The following is a 19505-nucleotide window of genomic DNA, read 5'->3' as shown; positions in this document are numbered from 1 at the left end:
CCGTACAAGGGTAGCGGTAGAAGTGACTCCCATTCAGGGCACCGTAGAAGGGTAACTTCGGTACCATTAGCCAGTTACGAAAAATGGCTTAAAGGCTTAGCCAGTTTAATTCACAGCAAATGCTTTCATTGCACAATAAATAAAAACAAAGAAGAATACTTGAGTTGTGGTGATAATATTGTGCAACATTTTTAACTTATAAATGGATTTTTAACTTAAGGAGTTTTAGTCTATTTGCACGAGTTTTTTGATGAATTGACAATTGTTTCGCCGGTAAGGGCATCGTCAGGAGGACAGTGCAAATAGACTAAAACTATCCCACTTAAAAATCCATTTGCAAGTAAAAACAAATACATATTAAAATTAATGAATACGAGTACCATAGTTTTAATTTGCATTGACGTCACTTACTTAATTGTTCTTCGGTTAACAACAGACATTTCACATTAGTAAGAATTAATACTTATTTTAATAAATTATCCGACGGCAGCTACGAATGCTAGCAAAGTCACTTAATATCCGATTCCATGAGCGACAATTCAATAACGGTAAGCCCCACTGGCTGAAATTCATTGTCGTCCATGTCACTATCATATTAACATCTCTAGAAACGCGATTAATAACTATGCAGATTGTACAATCCGCGTGGTACGAACCACGTTTCCAATTTAGTTACTCAAGAATAATGAAGAAACTGTGCGTGCAGATCACCTGACGACAAAAATGAGACTGACGTGGTTCATAAGCCAAACGCGTGCCGATCGCACAAAAATTGCACGAGATAAGAAAACATGTTTGTGTGTAAACACTGACACTTTCAGTGTGGAAGTGCAGAACATGAATAGAATTGTACTTGTACTATGCATGGAACTATTAATTTCGATTAAATTTTAAATAGGAAACCTGATAAATAATTTAATTCTAGAACGATTATTTTAGTAACTTCTTTAGCTAACATTAACCGTTTAAGCCTTATTTACAATTTTAATGCAAACTACATTCGGCATAAAAAAGAGAAATCTTTTGCATTTTTTATAACAAAATCTTTTCTTTAAAAATTTTTTGTGCAATTTTAGTCGTTTTTCAATAAAGATCCCATTTTGTAGAGAATTCTTCAAAGATAAAAATATGAAGTCGTTTTTCTCCTAGCCCTATTAGTTCAGGAGATATTAGGGTTTAAAGTTTTAATTTTGAACGAAAATATTTTAAGATAAAGTTCGACCCTGTTCTTCGAGCAAAAATAATTCAACAAAAAAAGTTCGACCCTGTTCTTCGAGCAAAAATAACTTAACAAAAAAAGTTCGGCCGTTCTTCGGGCAAAAATAATTTTACAAAAAAAGTTTGTTCCTGTTTTTCGACTCAAAAACGAAAAATAGTGAAAAAAATTAACATATTTTTGGACGCTGTTTCGGGCACCTCCAATGAATTTAAAGGGTGGAAAAGGTGCTTACCTTGTAACGGGTCTCTTGAATTATCACTTGACGAAGAGATATCACAAATTACTTCATTGGTTCAGGAATTACAGGGTGTTTTACAAGTAAATTTTAAAGAATTTAGAAAATTTTCGGAGGGCATGTTAGGGCAGTTTCAGAGTATTTAAAGGGTCGGGAAGGTACACAAGAACTAGAGGAATTCTTTATCTATTATATGACAATAGGATAGCCCAAATAGCTTCATCGATTCAGGACATACAGGGTGTTTTGCACGTAATTATAAAGTGCGCAAGCTACAAAAGGTCTCTAGAGCAACCATATACCAATGAGAAAACTCCTAATTACACTATTCTTAAAAAAGGACAGTAGGTTTTCCTATTTAGCCAATCGCTTCTAACTCCAAATTGGTAACAAGCGCACTACATACGTATTGATTATCTATAGCGTTGAGGTTTATTTTTGACTTGTTTATCAAATAGTTCATAAATTTAATTACATTTTTTCTTGGCTCGCAATGAGTGAACGAACCTTTCTGTTTCAATCTGACGAACAAAATTACCCAATATTCATATTACACACGTCTTTGTTTTTTTTGTTAATCGATTAACATTGTATTTCTCCACGATTTTGCAATTAATTATAGTTAGCTTTAGTATTAATTTTTTTTGTATTTTCGATTATTCTAAGCAGCACAAAACTTTCAGTTTGTATAACTCCTATAAAAAAATGGTAATAAAATTTGGCATTTAAAATAATGCAGTGCCCTATGATAATTAGAGTAAGTTAAAGGTGACAGAGGCTGTTATTGTTTAATTATTTACAACAGTGTTTCTTACTGCAAATCTACCGAATCTGACTGGGATCTTTTCAGGTGGAAATAGTTGCGTTCAATCATTAATTAATGGACCTTACTCTCTAAATGTACAAATCAAATTTGCCTTTTCTGTTTGCATTTCGTTTACAAAGAAAAAGGATATATAAATAAAAGTGATTAAATGACGAATGTTATATAAATATTAAAATAAGACAAATAGTTTGTTTACAATGTGATTAAAATTTCTATCAACTTCTAATTGCAGTATCTTTTTGGTTTGTTTATCATAAATATTGCCTTCCATTTACTTACTGCATTAGGTAACGACTCATAGCTTAAAATCGTGTTTGGTCGCGCCGCGCAACGACGGACCATGAGCGGAGGCATCTGTTTGTTCTGCTTGCACATTAGTTGATATATCATATACTTTTATATCCTAATTACTTGGAATTGCGAGTAAGGCTTGTTATTATATGTTCATGCAGATATACGAATGACAACGATATCCAAGTTTCGATTCACAACTACTGCGAGTCTTCGCCGCAACCATCCGACATTCATAGATATGATAACGACTTAAAATTACGCATTCTTAAAGGTATTAAATTAAGGCTAACCTACATATTTGTTTTACCTAGTTAAATAGTACATAACATAATAACAACTGTACGTTGGTCTTGATTTAAAACTAGAGTCAGTTGAGAGTAGCGGCGCTACTGTGACCGCACGGTAACAACGTCAGGTGCTGGTCCGTCTCGTTATACTGTAGTCATTTGGTGCGCACGCCTTTCTTCTTCTTCTTTCGTTTGAAGAAGCAGCAGCATCTGTAAAAGGAGCTGCGGGTCAATAAAGTATCGCGCAACAGCAACTGCAGATCGTGCAACTTACTTAGTTTCATCGGGTGGATCGCTATCCAGACGCGTGGTGATGGGGGTATTGCTATGGCCGGCGGTAGGGTCGTCCGCGTTCAATTCGCCGTTGGTCGAGCTCACCACTTGCACCGAGCCGTGGCGGTCGGCGGGCGTAAGATTACCCAGCGTGCTCTGCTTAGAAGTTTCAGGCCATGCGTTCGCTTTACCGGCGTTCGCCTACAATCAAAACAAACCAAGAAATTAACTTAAATTCATATAAAATAAAAACCTCATACTTTTACCTTATTGCCCGCAAGTCTGTCACGATTCGGGGATACTAACACCTCATTGTGTGTCTGAATGGATACAACTGGCGAACTCTGAAAATAGCACATAAACATTTTAGAAAACAAGAAAAACCTTAAAAACCGGAAAAATATTGCAGAAACAAGCCCCAACTACAATTTGCCATATTTAGTATGAATCTACCTTTGCCGATTTGGTTTTTACCACGTTAGATGGTGGCAAATGACGAACTTGTTGCAACATGTAAATATTCGGTGGCTATTTCAATTGAAATCAAAATAAACAATTTTATTTGCACCAAAAGAAATAAATAAACAGCGTACCATCGTTTTGCCTGTCCAGTCAAACTCGCCATCGTCGTAGCCTCGTTTTTGAAATAGATCCATAAAGAGTTTGCGCAGATACTCGTAGTCGGGCGTTTCGAAAAAATCGAGACGACGCACGTACCGTAGGTACGTGGCCATTTCTTCCGGGTGGCCCTCGCACAAGACATCAATGGGCGTCGCTCGTTTGGTGTCTCCGATTTTTTGGTAACGTTCTTTTAGGGTGTCCGCCTATATTGACCCCAAAATATTAAAATTAAATATGCAGCAGGGCAATATTATTTGTAGCTTACCTTTAAACCCTGCCAAGGTAGCGAACCCCTTAGGAAGTACATGAACATGTGCCCCAAAGCCTCGAGATCGTCTCGTCGCGACTGTTCCTTGCCGAGATGAGTGTTGATGGACATATAGCGCGCAGTACCGGTCAGCGATTTGTGTTCTCTGTACGGAATGTGTTTGTTGGTTTCTAGTTCGATATATTCTTTCGCCAGCCCAAAATCTATAAAAACATACACAATCAACATTTGTACTATAAAATGGTAAAAAATTGTTTACCTATAATGTGAATGACTTTCTCCCGTTTCGTGTTACTGCGCCCAATGAGGAAATTCTCCGGCTTAACGTCGCGATAGATGAGATGCCTGCCATGCACGTACTCGATGCGATGCAGCAGCTGCATGGCGATCATGAGCACCGTTTTCAGCGTAAAGCGACGATCGCACAAGTCGAACAGGTCCTCCAAGCTGGGCCCGAGCAGCTCCATCACCAGCGCATTGTTCTTGCCGCATGGCCCAAAGTAGTACACGTCGGGGATGCCCTCTGAAAATCGCAAAGCGCATCATGTTAAAACGTTCGCCACAACGGGCAGACATACTAAGTTCGTGTGGTGTGGATGTGGTGGTAGTTGTTTTACCGTGGCATCCCAGCAGCTTGTAGAAACGGTACTCCAAGTGCAGCTGGGGCGCTTTCGACTTCATCGGCTCCATCTTGATGGCAACATGCTCGTTGTTGTAGAGGTTTTTGCCGAGCCGCAGCTCGCCAAAGTTGCCACATCCTATCTTCTTGCCGACCCGAAAATTCGGGCCAACCATCAGCACACCCGATCCGGAATTCATCGAGTGTCGGGACGACTGCGTCTCGCTACCGGTGCCCTGTCCTGTGCGCAAACACAAACATCAATTACTAATCATCACCATGAGAGCGTCATCATATCTCATATCCACAAACGAACGCAATCAGGGAATCGATTCACATCGAATCAGGTTGTTTCGGGATGGCACAAATACCAACAGTTTCTAATTATATTCCTATTCTGTCGGACGTCGTCTTTTCTAAACTCCATTGGCGCTATTTTTAAAGTCGCTTATATTTAGTGCGTCCACGAGTGAGTCTAAATACGTTACGCTAGCCAGTGTCGATAGAAAACAAACAACCAGACAGCGTAATACAAGAGAGAGCGTGCACAAGAAGACATTTCGCCATATTCGATTCCAACCCCCGCGTGCCGCATGTTTTAGCAACACCTGAATACCTTCCAATTTCGACCCGTTTCAGGTCACAAATTATAATAATACAGCACAACACGCGGCAGCGCGTGCACACGCTTTCTTTTTCCGATGCCTTGAACCTTGCATAGTTAAGTCAAAGCTAATTCAGAGATCGATAAGAGCACCGAGCACCGCGAAAAGCTAAATGAAAAATGCCGGCACTCACGCGGTTCCACATGAAAGTGGAGCAAGGATTGCAATCGCTTTAAACAACCAAGGGTGGCGCTAATCTCAAAACATCTCTGGTTAATATTAATAACCATTAAGCGATAATTTATTGTTTGCCCTGCGAAATTTTCACCTTCAGCCATCAAGTGTCAACACAGAAACAAGAAAAAAAAAACGAGAGAAAAAAAGTGAAAGTCAATAAAATCGTAATCAAATAATAAGTTAATCGAATTAAATGATCGTCGGGTGTGTGACCCGATGCATGAATGTGTATGACTCACGTACGCGCAAGTTGCGCATTGCCTTGAAATGCATTTTTTTGTTTAAATTCTACAGGGTAAACTGTAATTGTGGAAGGCAGGAGGGGAAGTGACTCACCGTGCCGCTTTGAATTCTTCTTTGGATCCATTGTGTAATTGAGTAAAGTGACTGTATGTCCTACTCGATTTAAGTTTGTCTATTAATCCTAAAACAATAAAAATAAACCATACTGTATAACGCAACGATAGTGAATGATGAGACAAGAAACCAAACCACAGAAAAAACGTCACCACAAACCAAAAAATACACAAAACGTATACTAAACAAACAAATATCGCAAATAAACAAGGAATAATCAAATCAGCAAGTGTAAAAACTTAGTTTTTAAATAGTGATAGCATTCCGGTTGCGATTGTGAGGGAAGAGCATTCAAATAATAAGCTTAGCTTAATTTACGCAACTCGCACGACTCTTCACAAGTGTCGAATCAAACTAGACAAATCCCTTATAATTTAATAATAATAATAACCGAAACGAAGCCGTATCGCGTGTCTTCAATTTACTAGCTATTACACGTCTGGCTGCTCAACATTTTCTAATCATTTTTGTCATTTATGATTTATTCAATGTCGCTCAAAGTTCGCACATGTCTTAAGCACGAATTTATTTTATATTCTTATTATTTCACAGCAAGAAAACCGCAATAATTAATTCATGACGGCAATATTTCGGTAACGTTTTATAATTTATGCAATGAGTCATTGAATATCACTCAAAATTAACGCGAATCTTTAACAAAAAGGAACAAAAAGTTATTACTATTAAATATTTTAGTCATGTTAATGCTCTGTTATCTAAGGGGCGCAAAAAATCCGAAACTAAACCGTTATTGACATTTCAATTATTCCATCTATAAACGCGCTTCCAACACGCTTATCGTTGTCACTCGCGTTATCACCGTTTGCCATTGTATCATGGTATCGCAAACAATCGAATTTCATGTGTGTCAACATCAGATTCGCCTTCGATACGAGAACGTTTAATTTACCTGTCGACATCGACATTTAAAAAGAATCAACGCTCGTGTACACAGCGCACACACGTTCGTTTAACGCTTACATAATAATCCAATGAATCAATTCTGATTATATTTATGCTATATATATATATTGCTGGGCATATCGAATCGAAACGTTTGCCCAGCGGAGATCCGCCGCCGTCGACGTTCGAATGCACATTAATTTCGTTCATCTTTGTTGTGTCATTACTCATTAAATCCTACAGTGCGCCCGCTCACCACCAACGAACGCCAGCGAACAAACAAATTATCAGCCGATTGTATTTGTGTGTGTGTGTGTGTATAGAGTTGTGGAAACTCAATTTGTGAACATTGTGGGCATCCGACATTAGTTATGCTAATTGTCTCACTATTTATGGACATTTGGTAGACGCGTCTCGACTATTTGCAGACGGATTCGACGATTTTGTTTTGATAGACGCATGCAAAACTTACCCTTGATCGTTATCGTTATGGTATAATAGAAAATCACTTACACTGAAGATAAGATCGAGATAAAATGCGATAAATGCAACTTGAATTCACGATTACTACGAATCTACTTGGGGAATATTACGTACACTTTGCACCAGTATTGATAATGTAAATAGTTATCGTTTAGCGTAGAAAAGACTAATAAATGTTAATTTTATAGGCAATTAAGTCACAACAATTATTATCAATAAATTCTAGAGGAAACCGTACTTAAAATCGATAAAAACCAACAAAATATAAGAAAATTTTATGAAAATTAACCGAAATTATTGAAGTTGAATATAAATTTAACCATATTACCCCCCACCTGTAAATTACAACTCTTCAAGTCATGAGCAGCTTATTTTGCATATCTACATAATTATGCTTCTGATTGATATGTAAATTCCCAAGTGCAATTTCACATTTTCCTCCGCGCTCTGTAATCGTCGCAGCGATGGGCGTCCACATCCCCCGATGGATAAATAATCGACAATAATTCCAGCAGCATGCAACTTACCGTCTCGTCCATCGCCCCACATTAAATTATTGAGCACAATGTGCAACGACACTAACTAACCAACAACAATCGATACAATAGATGCAACCAGAACTAGAACTAAAGTCTTGAACTCATGCGGCAAACAAAAGATATAAAACATAACCGATTCCATCCCAAGACGATCCACGAAAACAACCCAACCACAGGCGCATTTTATTTCTGCGTCTGTTTAAATTTAAACTCACAAAACGCGCGGTCATTCATCAACAAAAACAAGAGAATCAAATATTAAGGAAGCAGTAGTTCCCGTTTGGCCCATATAGAGGGTTTTGGGGAATAATTACCTTAAGTGAATGGTGATGGTGTAGATGCCAGTGATTATTGTTCACGTCTCTCAATGTCTCATACACTGAACGAAAGAGAAGCAATTTATGCTTAAATATCACATCGTTTTAGTATTATCACAGTAACAGTATGTAATTTGTATGTACAAATGTGCAGCAGTGGATCTCGATCTCCTCTGGCTGCTGTTACTTATCGTAATTGTATTAAAGTGTAAACTTGGAAGAAGTCTGCACACGCAACCAACACACTGGTTATATTAATTTTAATTACGTGCAGAAACGACGACGGTCACACACAGGTAGCATCCGCATACCGCTCCTGGGGGTCCTGAGGGTGCTGGCGTTCGCAAATCGCACCACGAACGCCACGAAAACGCACACACACACGTCGCGGGGGTTGATCACGCGGTCAGCACGGCTTGGCACATTCGCGCACCACCGACACTCGTCATAGCCAGCGAGAGGCCGAGAGATCAGCGGGTTCAGCGAGCGCTATTCTTCGGCCAGCCATCGCTCGCTTGCGGATGAGAATCGAACGCCATTACGGACAGCCGGGTCAACGTCATTCTCGCACATTGCGTCGCGTCGAGTCGCGCTCGCTCGCGCTACTTCGCGTCCACCGCCGCCCCAAAACGCCGGAACTGGCTGTGACTTGTCCGCAAACACCACCAACTTGCGCGAATCGTGTTAAAACAAAGTTAAAACACTGAAAAACACCAACACCCGACGCTGAAGCGGGCTCGATCGGCTCACAATCCGGCTCAGACGTCCAAGTGTCGAACTGCACTGCACTGATTCGCGAACCCGAAAACGAACGCGGCGGACTTGCACGATCACAAAGTGTCAAAACTCTGCTCATATTTTGCTAATTTTATCGTGAAAACAGCTTATAATCAATGTTTTTACACAATAAAATAAAAATAATTTATATTATACCTATATCTATTTGTTTTCTACATGTTTTAAGTTTCAAAAAAGTTAAAAGTAACAAAAAGGATTATGCGATGTTGCTGGTCAACGCATGCGCAATAAACTCCCAAATCAGCATTTTAGTAAATTCCGCACTATAATCACACAAAACTTATAATTTAAAAACCAAAAAACATTTTAAAACGCAATATTATTAATTTCTTATATAAATATTTACTTTATCACCATTTAAATAAACTTCCAGGAAATATTATCCAACACACTTCGGCTATCTTCGTGTAATATCGTGAAGGCGTGGTGAATCATATGTTCAATCACCATGACAACCAGTTGTTTACTCTACAAGCGCGCCATTTTCAAACAGTTTATTTCGCAATAACAAATATACAAAAATATAAACAATAGCAACATTTTCACCAGATTAATCTTTGTACTTCATCAAAATCTCTCCAATAAATCTCCTTATGCCCAAAAGTGTATAACGTGAACGCTGAAACAGCACTTTGAAACAATAATTCAATAACTAAATCAGTCCTAGCTGTTACACTAACAGAACTACGCCAAATCACATATGGTGTGAGAAAATACCGCACATCAATTAATGATTGCGTACACAAAATACCTGCGAGCATTAAGCAATAAACAACTAATAATCGAGGGTCTGAATGTCGATAAGGACAACACACACGTATAATACAATACATTGCACAGAGATACATGGGACACATAACAAAACGTTGTGTTTCATTACCCAGGAAATATTTCCAGAAATAAAACATGTAATGTCTGTTGTCTGCAAGTAAATACGGATGAATTATTGTGTTAAAAACCACAATTAGGGCGATAATAGTTAGTAGAGTCATTGTGAGTAAGAAACGATTGTAGACGAACTTGAAAAATGGAAGAACAAAGCAACAGGCGTGTGGAAAACCGAAAAACATCGCAAATAACGAGAAATAAAATAGTTGTGGAAGGTGAATCGTCGCGGTGTGTGCAGTTTTGTCTCCAACGACAATACCACCATTCAAATAGACAAATAATGCCATTGATAATAGTGCTACAAAGTAACACAATCCCTCTATCAGTAAACCAGAGTAGTGACGTTGTAGAGGATTACTTTTCAGAAAAGATCGGAGTTTTATTTGCAAATAACGCAAATCCTACAAAAATTTTCGTTTTTTAAAAGAAATTTAAAGCAAAACACGTGAATTTCTTACCCAACGTTTAATATTTCCATCTGTATTATGTGCATCTGTGATAATATTATACAAATGGCCAAAAACACGATATCCAGCAATGAATAAAATATAAACGGCATTGTTTTGCCTTGTAACCATTGCCAGAAAGCCTATAAAAACATTTTTTTACTTAAAAACCAAAAAGTTTTATTTTCCTTCTGAAAATTACCAAATATTGATGCCAGAAACGATCTGCCTTTCAATCCAAACAAGATCATAGCATTCACCAACATCATACTCAAGATATCAGTGTAGTAAACCATTGAAAAGAACAAAACTGGTGGAATTGTCACAATGTTAAAAGTATTCAACAATAGATTGAATTTGTTTTCTCCAGGCACCCATTGCTTCCTCAAGTAGTAAACTATTACCAAGTTGATTAAAGATGTAAAAAACACTGTGTATCGCAAAGAATACACCGAACAATAACCAAATGGTGCTATAAGAAGACTGGAGAACAAATATAGTCCTGGTAAAGTCGTTATTTTGTTATCCCACTAAAAGATATTACTTGTATAAATAAATATTGTTGTTTTATGATGTAAATATGTTGATATTTACCTCTGAAAACTCTGTGGCGCAGTATTTCAGACCGATTGGAAGATGAAACAGTTCATCAATGACAATTGGTGCAGATTTATGCACATAATCAAAGATTAATCTTGCTGGGAGGTAGTAACAGATAATCAGGGCAAGAAGAGATACTTTTTCGTTCATCTTGAATGTTTACACAGCATGAAACTGCTGTTTATTTATTTTATTTGCCGGTTTTTCATTGACAACTCGACAGCCAACTGCAAGGATATTTTGGTACTGCTAGCGCCATCTATGTTTTACTAACCAAAAGTTATTCTAGTTAACTTTCCGCACACTAGGTAACTCTACATGGCTTAAAACTTCACTTAATTATATTTTAAGTGCACTTAAATGTTTAAAGTGATAATAAACGAATAAAATATAAATTATTAATAAATTTTGATGTTTATGAAGTGATTGAAAGTGTAATCTACACCAAAAAGAATAATTAAACATGCTAAATGCACGTGCACGATGTATGACCGCATTAATGAACGTTTTCGGATGCGCAAGGGAAGAACAAAGCCATTTATGTAATGAGGGTGTCCGCCCCGGTGTCCCGGTTCGCTTCCCAATGCACTTAAACTAATACCTTGGTCTAATAGCAGCAAAACGCTGGCCGGCTCACAACCCCCGCGCTTGGGTCTGTGGGGTTGAATCTGATATGCAGATTTCTTGCGCGTTATCAGCCGAGAACTGAGAACAAATGGCTTTCGAAGAAGCAAGCAACCAAAGACTGCAGCGCGGCTGCAATCTGCGTTCTTCGGCTGCACAATCTCGGGGTTTAAAGGAGTTACGGGATTTTCGCACCGCGATAACTGATCTTATGCAAATCTTCAAAAAACACACACGTAGAGGAAAAATCACATCAATTGTCAGCGGTTTAGGGCTTTAGATAACGCGTTAAGCTGTCGAAATGTTGGAAATGTAGAAAAGCGTTCAATTTCCAGGTGTTATTTCTACTTTTTTCTGTTTTAGACATGTGCATATTGAGTAATTCATGCAAAACTTTATAATTGATTCTTTTGTACACACTTGAACACACACATCGGCCACCACAAATCACCCTTGCTTTGTATTTTTTTATCTTTCGCGTTTCGTATGCACTGATTGACCGAATGCCGTCACGGCAGAGTGCGCCACTTTGTGTCACTTCCGTTTAGACGGTGCTTAAAACATTATTAAAACTAACCGAAGGAAATGAGCGTAACGCGGATACCACCCCATAAAAATACAAAAAAACACCGTGATTTGGGAACAATGTGTCAAGATGGTGAACGAAACAAAACAAAAACATTGCAGCTTGCGGATTGCGTGTTCATGAAACAATAGAAGAACTCAATGAAGAATGAAAAAAACATAAAAATGACCGTTGGTCACAAAATTTCCCACGATTTTAGCGGAATTGTAAATTTTTTAATAAAATACCGGTATTTTGGTATACTAGTATAAAATCCTATTTAGCTCTTTTAGTTTACGAGATATTCGCGATTGAATAAAATGGGCAAAAATTGAAAAATGTCACTTTTTAGCACTTTTAGTCAAGTTTTTTTACCTTTTACTCTAGGAAATATAATTATTTTATATTTTTATCTGATACAGAATTTTCTAAACTATCATAACCAGCAATTCGTTGGTTGCTATCTCTTTTAGTTTAAGAGATATTAATTATCAAAAATCGTCGAAAAAAAGAATCAAGCACCCCCCCCTTGGAAATTTTTTCTTAAGAATAAAAATTTCATATCTTAGATTTCGGTTTTAACTATGCTATCTTGTAGAGAATAGTCCGTAGATTAAGACGCTGCGATCAGATCTTAAATATCTCTTTTAGTTTACGAGATATTCGCGATTGAAGAAAATGGGCAAAAATTGAAAAATGTCACTTTTGAGCACTTTTAGTTGCATTTTTTGACCTTTTACTGTTGGAAATATCATTATTTTATTTTTTTATCTGATACAGAATTTTCTAAACTATCATAACCAGCAATTCGTTGGTTGCTATCTCTTTTAGTTTAAGAGATATTAATTATCAAAAATCGTCGAAAAAAAGAATCAAGCACCCCCCCCTTGGAAATTTTTTCTTAAGAATAAAAATTTCATATCTTAGATTTCGGTTTTAACTATGCTATCTTGTAGAGAATAGTCCGTAGATTAAGACGCTGCAATCAGATCCTAAATATCTGTTTTAGTTTACGAGATATTCGCGATTGAATAAAATGAGCAAAAATAGAAAAATGTCACTTTTGAGCACTTTTAGTTGCATTTTTTGACCTTTTACTGTTGGAAATATCATTATTTTATTTTTTTATCTGATAGAGAATTTTCAAGTCTTTCATAATCTGCGTTTTGTTGGTTGCTCTCGCTTTTAGTTTAAGAGATATTAATTATCAAAAATCGTCGAAAAAAAGAATCAAGCACCCCCCCTTGGCAATTTTTTCTTAAGAATAAAAATTTCATCTCTTAGATTTCGGTTTTAACTATGCTATCTTGTAGAGAATAGTCCGTAGATTAAGACGCTGCAACCAGATCTTAAATATCTCTTTTAGTTTAAGAGATATTCGCGATTGAATAAAATGGGCAAAAATTGCAAAATGTCACTTTTAGCACTTTTAGTTGCGTTTTTGACCTTTTACTATTGGGAATATACTTATTTTATATTTTTATCTAATAGAGAATTTTCTAATCTATCATAATCAGCAATTCGTTGGTTGCTATCTCTTTTAGTTTAAGAGATATTAATTATTGAAAATCGTCGATAAAAATTATCAAGCATAAATTAAAATGCTAGCTCTTAGATTTCAAGTTTAACTAATTTATTCGATTAAAAATTGTCCGTTGATTAAGACTCTGCAATTCGTTCCATTCTATCTCTTACGGTATTTGAAACAAAAAATACCGGTATACCGGTATTTCTCACTCAAAATATAAAAATACAGAAATAATTTCTGTATGACCCTGTAGATCCATTATCAGCGAATCGTAAGTAGAAACGCGTGAAGTGGAAGCCGAAGAATGGAGGCGGCAAAGTATGACGAAAGTGTGGAAATGCGCGGGCACACAAAGATACACACGAGTGCCGCCCGAGTGTGTGCACGAGTGGATGAGTGAGTTTCGCCGGCGGTGGCAGTGGCGGCAGCGGCAGTACCTCTCCCCTTTTATATCCATCCTTCTGTATCCTGTCTATTACCATGGATGCGCGGATAATACGTTACATTAAATTACATTACATTGTGTTACATCAAGATCTATTACAATTCGCGTGGCGGCGGCGGCGGCGGCGGTTACAAGCATCCCATTCACGCGGTGGAGTGCACCAGCACGCCTGCCATGACGAAATTAACGAATGCGACAAATGCGTTTAAATAGATTTGCTGGGCCACGACGGAATTAATCGAAAATCGCAAATCTCAAACAAAAACTACAAGCAACGTCATTGGAAACGTCAAAAATGTAAACAATGCTTCCTGTTTTCAATTGAACCATCCATCATTTCGCTAATTGGCCACACGCCAAATTGGCACCGTCTAATTTATTACCGCAGCTGTTTCACGTCAATAAATGTTTAAAAACAAAAAATACCAACGCGTGGTTTTCAATTAAAAGCAAAATACCTACTCGTGCACTGTCGAAAAATCAACCACAACACGCGTATGTGTCTATTCACGAGTCCGGATTCAACGTCCAATCAAAGTTGACCACACGCTTTTCATTCGAGTTTCGGCGCAAAACAAAAAGTGCTCGGCTTTTGATTTTGCATAAATATTGTATCATTCGTGGGTGGCGAGTGTGTACGGAATGTGTCCGAATGCGTGCGCGCTTTCAATGGGGATGTTTTGTATGAGTGGCCGGCGAGCTTTTCAGTCCACAGCACGCTTTGTGTCGTGACCGAAAAGCTCACCGCCGGGCCGGCCAACATAAATAGACGATGATAACAGCGCGCGCGAGCCGATTTCGCATTTCAATTATTTGATTATATTTTAAACGAATGCTCTCGATATGGATTAACTTGCGGAATTCGGGTGTTGCAAAATTGGAAAATTACGAGCGCGCGTGGGCGAAGAGTGGTGAAAAGTGGGAAAAAAGAATAAAGCCATTTGTTATTTTCGAATCATTGACCTTGATGGCAGAGAATTTGATGTTATCAGAAAATATTTATTGCGAAATAGGAGAATCAATACCGGTATACCGGTATTTGAGTTTTTCTTATAAAAAGTACCGGTATTAAAGTAAAATTTATATTTTTCCTGAAAATAATTTTTCAAATATCAAAAAACCGACGAAATAAAACCAAATTTTGTATTTCATTGATTTAATAAATACCGGTATTACCGGTATTCCAGTTTTTCGTAAAAAAATACCGATATTAAACTTAAATTCACTTTTTTTCGTTGTTCAATGATCAAAAAAGTTTTTTTTCCATAAAATCGTCAAAATAAAATTGCTGTGTTGTATCGCGTTGCAGATGATAGTAATTATGATAATATTCCACCCCATGAATATGAATACCTATACGTGTGATACGTAATCTACGAGCACGAGTTCGAAAGTGTCATAACGCGCACATGTTGCCTCACGCCAACCCCCTAATAGTAGTAATTAGAAATCTGTGACAGAAGTTTACGGAACACTCTCACCCAAAGACCAACTCCTCTCAAAGAAAATATCAGATTAAATCGTGTATCACGTGATTAGAATCAAAATATTTGTAATTTTGGTTTCAAATGTTTGGTTATGTTTTCTATTGTTGGATAAAAGTGTAGACACTTAACTCTCCGATCGGTGTTTGTTGGGATAAAAGAATAAAGCCCCCGTGGCAGTTTTAGTGGTTTTTAGCTCCACTTTACGCGAATTGCCTCTTTTTGGCTTTAGTGCTGAGGGTGCTGAGTTCGTGTCAATGTCACGCGCGTTTCTTTTTTACTTTGTCCAATTTAATTTGGCGAATGGACTACCAAGTGACACTATAGACACTATGTAAGCCTGTAGTGGTCCATCCACACAACATCCCACCACCAACAAGAAAAAAAAAACAGACTAAAAGACGTGCGGAAACACGAAACCGAGACGTGACAAGTCACTGATCTAAAAGCTTCTCCACTACAACCACCACATCCCTTTACATTTCCGAAAAAATGTGTAAATACAACTGCACACAGTAAAATATTTACATAAATAAACACAAGTAATGAGCACGAAGGACTTTGGACACGGTCTTTTGAGGTTTTGACTTTTGATCAACCAGAGATGCTTGCACGGAACTTGAAAGTACATTAAACAAATATGATCCGATGGTTGTGATGTGCGTGTGGTGCGAGGGATGTATGAGCAACTAAAATTACGTGGCTTTTTGTTCCGGGCGCGCACCGTACGTTTTGATAACGATGTCATCGCGGCCCCGAGGGATCGATCCATTCGTACGTCGTCGTCGCACGCTCCCGGAGGACTCGAAGGGAGGCTGCCGCTCGGACCCGAATCAATTATATACCTTAACCAGTAATTAGAATTTAGACGCGCCAGTGTATTCCTGCCATCAGGCGGCGGACGCCGCTGTGATGAAAGATGATGCATGCGAATTATCCGCCTCGACTTGTGTGTCATTCATCAAAAATATTTCATTTACATACGAATTCATCAAACATTAATTTTGCACATTTTTTTTTTCCATCTTACATCACGTGTTTTATGCTTTCGCTTTGTTCTCATCTCAACAGCTTCCACATTCACATCATGAAAAGCACCATTAGATTGACTACTTGACTTTACTCTTAGTTTCTTTTTTTCTTTCTATGAGCACTAATATTAAGTACCTAGCAACATCCCCATCGTTATCGTTATTGACATGTCACTCACATGTAATTTTCTCAGACGTTTCATCAAAAAATGTCTCCGACTCCATAAATCATAAAAATAGTTGTAGATTTTAATCCAATGATTAAAGGATGTCACATCGAGCGTTTATAATGCGCTTTGCCCGCGATCACGGATAGAATACTTGGAGGGTTGTTGGAATTAGCGACTGTGAAACCCAGAGCCGAAACGACGTGTCGAACACGCCGGTGTGAGCTTATGAGGTCTTAAATGATTTCCCAGCGTGCCTATTAATTCGCGCCGCGTGCGCCCCGCTGATTTATTTCGAAATTTCGGTCGCGCCGCGATTGATATATCGCCGCGCGATAAATTACAACAATACCAACGCACATGTTACTCATGTTAATCGCGGTGGATTTGTCACAACCATCACAATATTGAAATTTTTTATTTTGTGCTGGAGTTAATTTCATTTAAAAAGTTGTATGAATGTAAAATTTCGATGTAATTTTCAAGCATCAAATCAAAGTAAAACCAACTGCGGTCGGCGCAAACCTCAACAGTCAATAGATTTGGGGTTTCCGTCTTGTCGGGCGTTGTTGGGGTTGCGCTTCCGAGAGCATGGGGGACGCCGCTTTAGTGGCCACAAGTAATTTAGGGGAATCGAGTGCCTCCCTCACTTGCTCGCTCCGTCGGCTTCGTCGACCACCTATTGAATGCTTATGACTTTTGATATTGCCAACGCACAAAAAACCAGCGATTCGTGGCATTTTCGAATTTCTATCGAAAGACATTTATCAAACACGCTCATAAACTCAACTCAAACAAGATATTTTCGCGTTTTATAATTGAAATAAAAAACAAAAACAAAAAACCAACGAAACTTAATGTTGTTTTTGGTAATCAGCGGATGATTTACGAGTGCGAAACACCGTAAAATGTGCATTTTTGCGTTGGCGGCGGCGTCTAAGTACCAGTAATCTTTTATCTTCGGTGCGGGCATGCGGCACAGCTTGCTTCTTGTTTCCTACTTCCCTGCGCGTTATTAATCAACTGAGATAATTAAGGGAGCAGATAATGTTCGCCATCCGCAATAAAATATTAGTTATTTGCTTGTTTACGTTGTGACAATCTTAAAAAATCATCTCTACACAACTTCCACACAGATTGTTCTGTATCATTGCAACATCCGGCGGTTGAAGTCATTCTGTGTGTGGGCAAACAATTTAATTCAATTAGGAATATTAGGATGTTGCATCCCAAACACAATTCTGATTCTAACTTAAGAAAAAAAACAGTGTAGACGAGTGCGTGAGAAGCAGGAAGCCGTAAAATCACCCGCGTAGGTATGTGTCATATGTGAATTCCTATTTTTGCATGTCTATGAAACGACGCTGAGACAAAGTGACGTGAGCGCACTGTGGGAATCCGAAATCAGTACGCGAAGAATCTCGGGATCGCTTCCGGGAGATCCCCACAGGAACACCATACCACTTCTACCTATGAATTGCTCACCACATGTGTCACCTTACTTGCCACTACTTTATTTCTCTCCACTCGGCACTCTGCGGCGCAATATAATTCATTTCCCCTTGGCTGATTTCGCCCACCCCCGAGTAAATTCGGATGATGTTCTATGTCTGCGTAATATTTTTTTGTTAATTAGAAAATAATTGCGGGCGAGCAGCGTAATAAAGCAATTAGAAAGTGGGCCGACAAGAAAAAATACGCGCCGTTTGTGGCTTTTTTCATCGTTATTACCATTTTAATTGCACTCGGGCGTAAAGTTAGTATTGTTATGATTAATATGCAAATACAACCGCTGAAATTCTTGTATTTCACGAAAATAATCTCAGGAAATGAAATAGGAATACAATTCTCGACTTAGCGCTTGAAGTGCTTCTTACTTCTTTGGATTTGTCGTAGTCTCGTACTCGTAGAAATGTGAATGATATGTTTCAGGTGTTCGTCGATGTAAGAATGTGGTTTCCCCGTTTCCTTCTTTTCGACAACCCCAAAGATCAGCGCTTCCTTCCCGGAAAGCAAGTCTAGGAATTTTTTCCACACCACAACCATCAATATTGCGCATGTTTGACATGCGTCGTGAAAATATCAATGTGATCAGAGGGTAGTTGTTGTAATAAAAGCTATATTGAGATGTGTAGCCTAAACAATATCCATACATGATGTGAGTTTGGAGTAAAAAATTCAATTTTCTGCGTGCGGACACTTCAATCATCTGCGGCGCGCATGTGTTGCACCCTTATCACGTGTACGAAGGGATATCACCCTTGCACAATACGAATTGAGTCGTAAATTTGCGAATATCAAAAAAATGGAGGAAATTTATGCTTCACACAGCATATATGTTATTAAATTTGAGTCCAGCTTGAAATTTTTAATAATCCATCCATCGTGTTTCTTTGAACTGTTTTTTTCTGTACGTGTTGTTTTCTTTTTTGTTTGTTGGTTGAATGTTTGAAGCCTTTGGAGGTTTGTTGACTGAAGGCATCATGCACCCTTTGCGCTTTGCCATTTTTCTAATAAACCAAGAGCTTTTCGCATTTTCGCATAAGCCGCGCTTCTTTATCGCAAAAAGAAGCCTCAAACAGGATAATTACTTCACTCGGTGGCGGTTGCGGTGGCGGCGGCGGTGGTGTCGGCCGCCCGGATCACTCAAAGGATTCCAGGCTGGCCCCGCCTTAAACCACACCCCGAAAAGCGCGGAAAGCGAAATACACGCGCGCGAATCGGAAAAGCGCGCCCAAGACGTTCACGCTCGTTCGCGCCTTTTCCACCTTCCACGCCAAATCGCGGATTATTCGATACTCGGGTGAGCTTGAGAGTATCTCAAGCACAAAGCGCACAACTTCCAA

General features: G+C 38.5%; 2 protein-coding genes across 7 annotated transcripts; both read right to left on the bottom strand.

The window, feature by feature from the left end:
- Positions 1-1863: 1863 nt before the first annotated feature.
- gish (casein kinase I gish) lies at positions 1864-8873 on the bottom strand. Of its 6 annotated transcripts, XM_065309383.1 has the most exons (10): positions 8081-8873; positions 5821-5908; positions 4641-4883; positions 4283-4546; positions 4021-4226; positions 3728-3958; positions 3588-3662; positions 3401-3478; positions 3136-3335; positions 1864-3083 (listed from the first exon to the last, which is right to left on the bottom strand). In XM_065309383.1, the coding sequence occupies exons 2-10, from the start codon at positions 5849-5851 to the stop codon at positions 3017-3019; spliced, it is 1395 nt and encodes a 464-aa protein (XP_065165455.1). In that variant the 5' UTR covers positions 5852-5908; positions 8081-8873; the 3' UTR covers positions 1864-3016. The 6 variants fall into 6 exon arrangements, with proteins under 6 accessions (XP_065165455.1, XP_065165449.1, XP_065165451.1 ...); XM_065309377.1 differs by lacking the exon at positions 3588-3662 and having other exon boundaries at positions 4602-4883; positions 8081-8872; XM_065309379.1 differs by lacking the exon at positions 3588-3662 and having other exon boundaries at positions 8081-8872.
- Positions 8874-9360: 487 nt separating this feature from the next.
- Alg10 (alpha-1,2-glucosyltransferase Alg10) lies at positions 9361-11033 on the bottom strand. The gene is made up of 4 exons (XM_065309227.1): positions 10810-11033; positions 10418-10745; positions 10228-10358; positions 9361-10170 (listed from the first exon to the last, which is right to left on the bottom strand). The coding sequence occupies exons 1-4, from the start codon at positions 10963-10965 to the stop codon at positions 9424-9426; spliced, it is 1362 nt and encodes a 453-aa protein (XP_065165299.1). The 5' UTR covers positions 10966-11033; the 3' UTR covers positions 9361-9423.
- Between the last annotated feature and the right edge of the window lie 8472 nt (positions 11034-19505).

This window comes from Atheta coriaria, unplaced genomic scaffold, assembly GCF_025399875.1.
Source record: "Atheta coriaria isolate IRGN ID8LTWV9N9 unplaced genomic scaffold, Caltech_Dcor_3.1 hic_scaffold_8_pilon, whole genome shotgun sequence".
Classification (NCBI taxonomy): Eukaryota; Metazoa; Arthropoda; class Insecta; order Coleoptera; family Staphylinidae; genus Dalotia; species Dalotia coriaria.
Note: the sequence above shows the minus strand (reverse complement) of the source record. Positions and strands in the feature narration are given on the sequence as shown.

What these genes read in the sequence shown, in the direction of transcription:
- gish (XM_065309383.1), bottom strand. Translation starts at nt 5,851, where the DNA reads ATGGATCCAAAGAAGAATTCAAAGCGGCACG. An exon ending in CAAGCTGCTGGGATGCCACG is followed by an intron (nt 4,547 to 4,640) that starts GTAAAACAACTA and finishes TGCGATTTTCAG; the next exon opens with AGGGCATCCCCGACGTGTAC. An exon ending in ACAGACTTGCGGGCAATAAG is followed by an intron (nt 3,336 to 3,400) that starts GTAAAAGTATGA and finishes TTTTGATTGTAG; the next exon opens with GCGAACGCCGGTAAAGCGAA.
- Alg10 (XM_065309227.1), bottom strand. Translation starts at nt 10,965, where the DNA reads ATGAACGAAAAAGTATCTCTTCTTGCCCTGATTATCTGTTACTACCTC. An exon ending in GCGCCACAGAGTTTTCAGAG is followed by an intron (nt 10,746 to 10,809) that starts GTAAATATCAAC and finishes AATATCTTTTAG; the next exon opens with TGGGATAACAAAATAACGAC. An exon ending in ATGGAAATATTAAACGTTGG is followed by an intron (nt 10,171 to 10,227) that starts GTAAGAAATTCA and finishes AAATTTTTGTAG; the next exon opens with GATTTGCGTTATTTGCAAAT.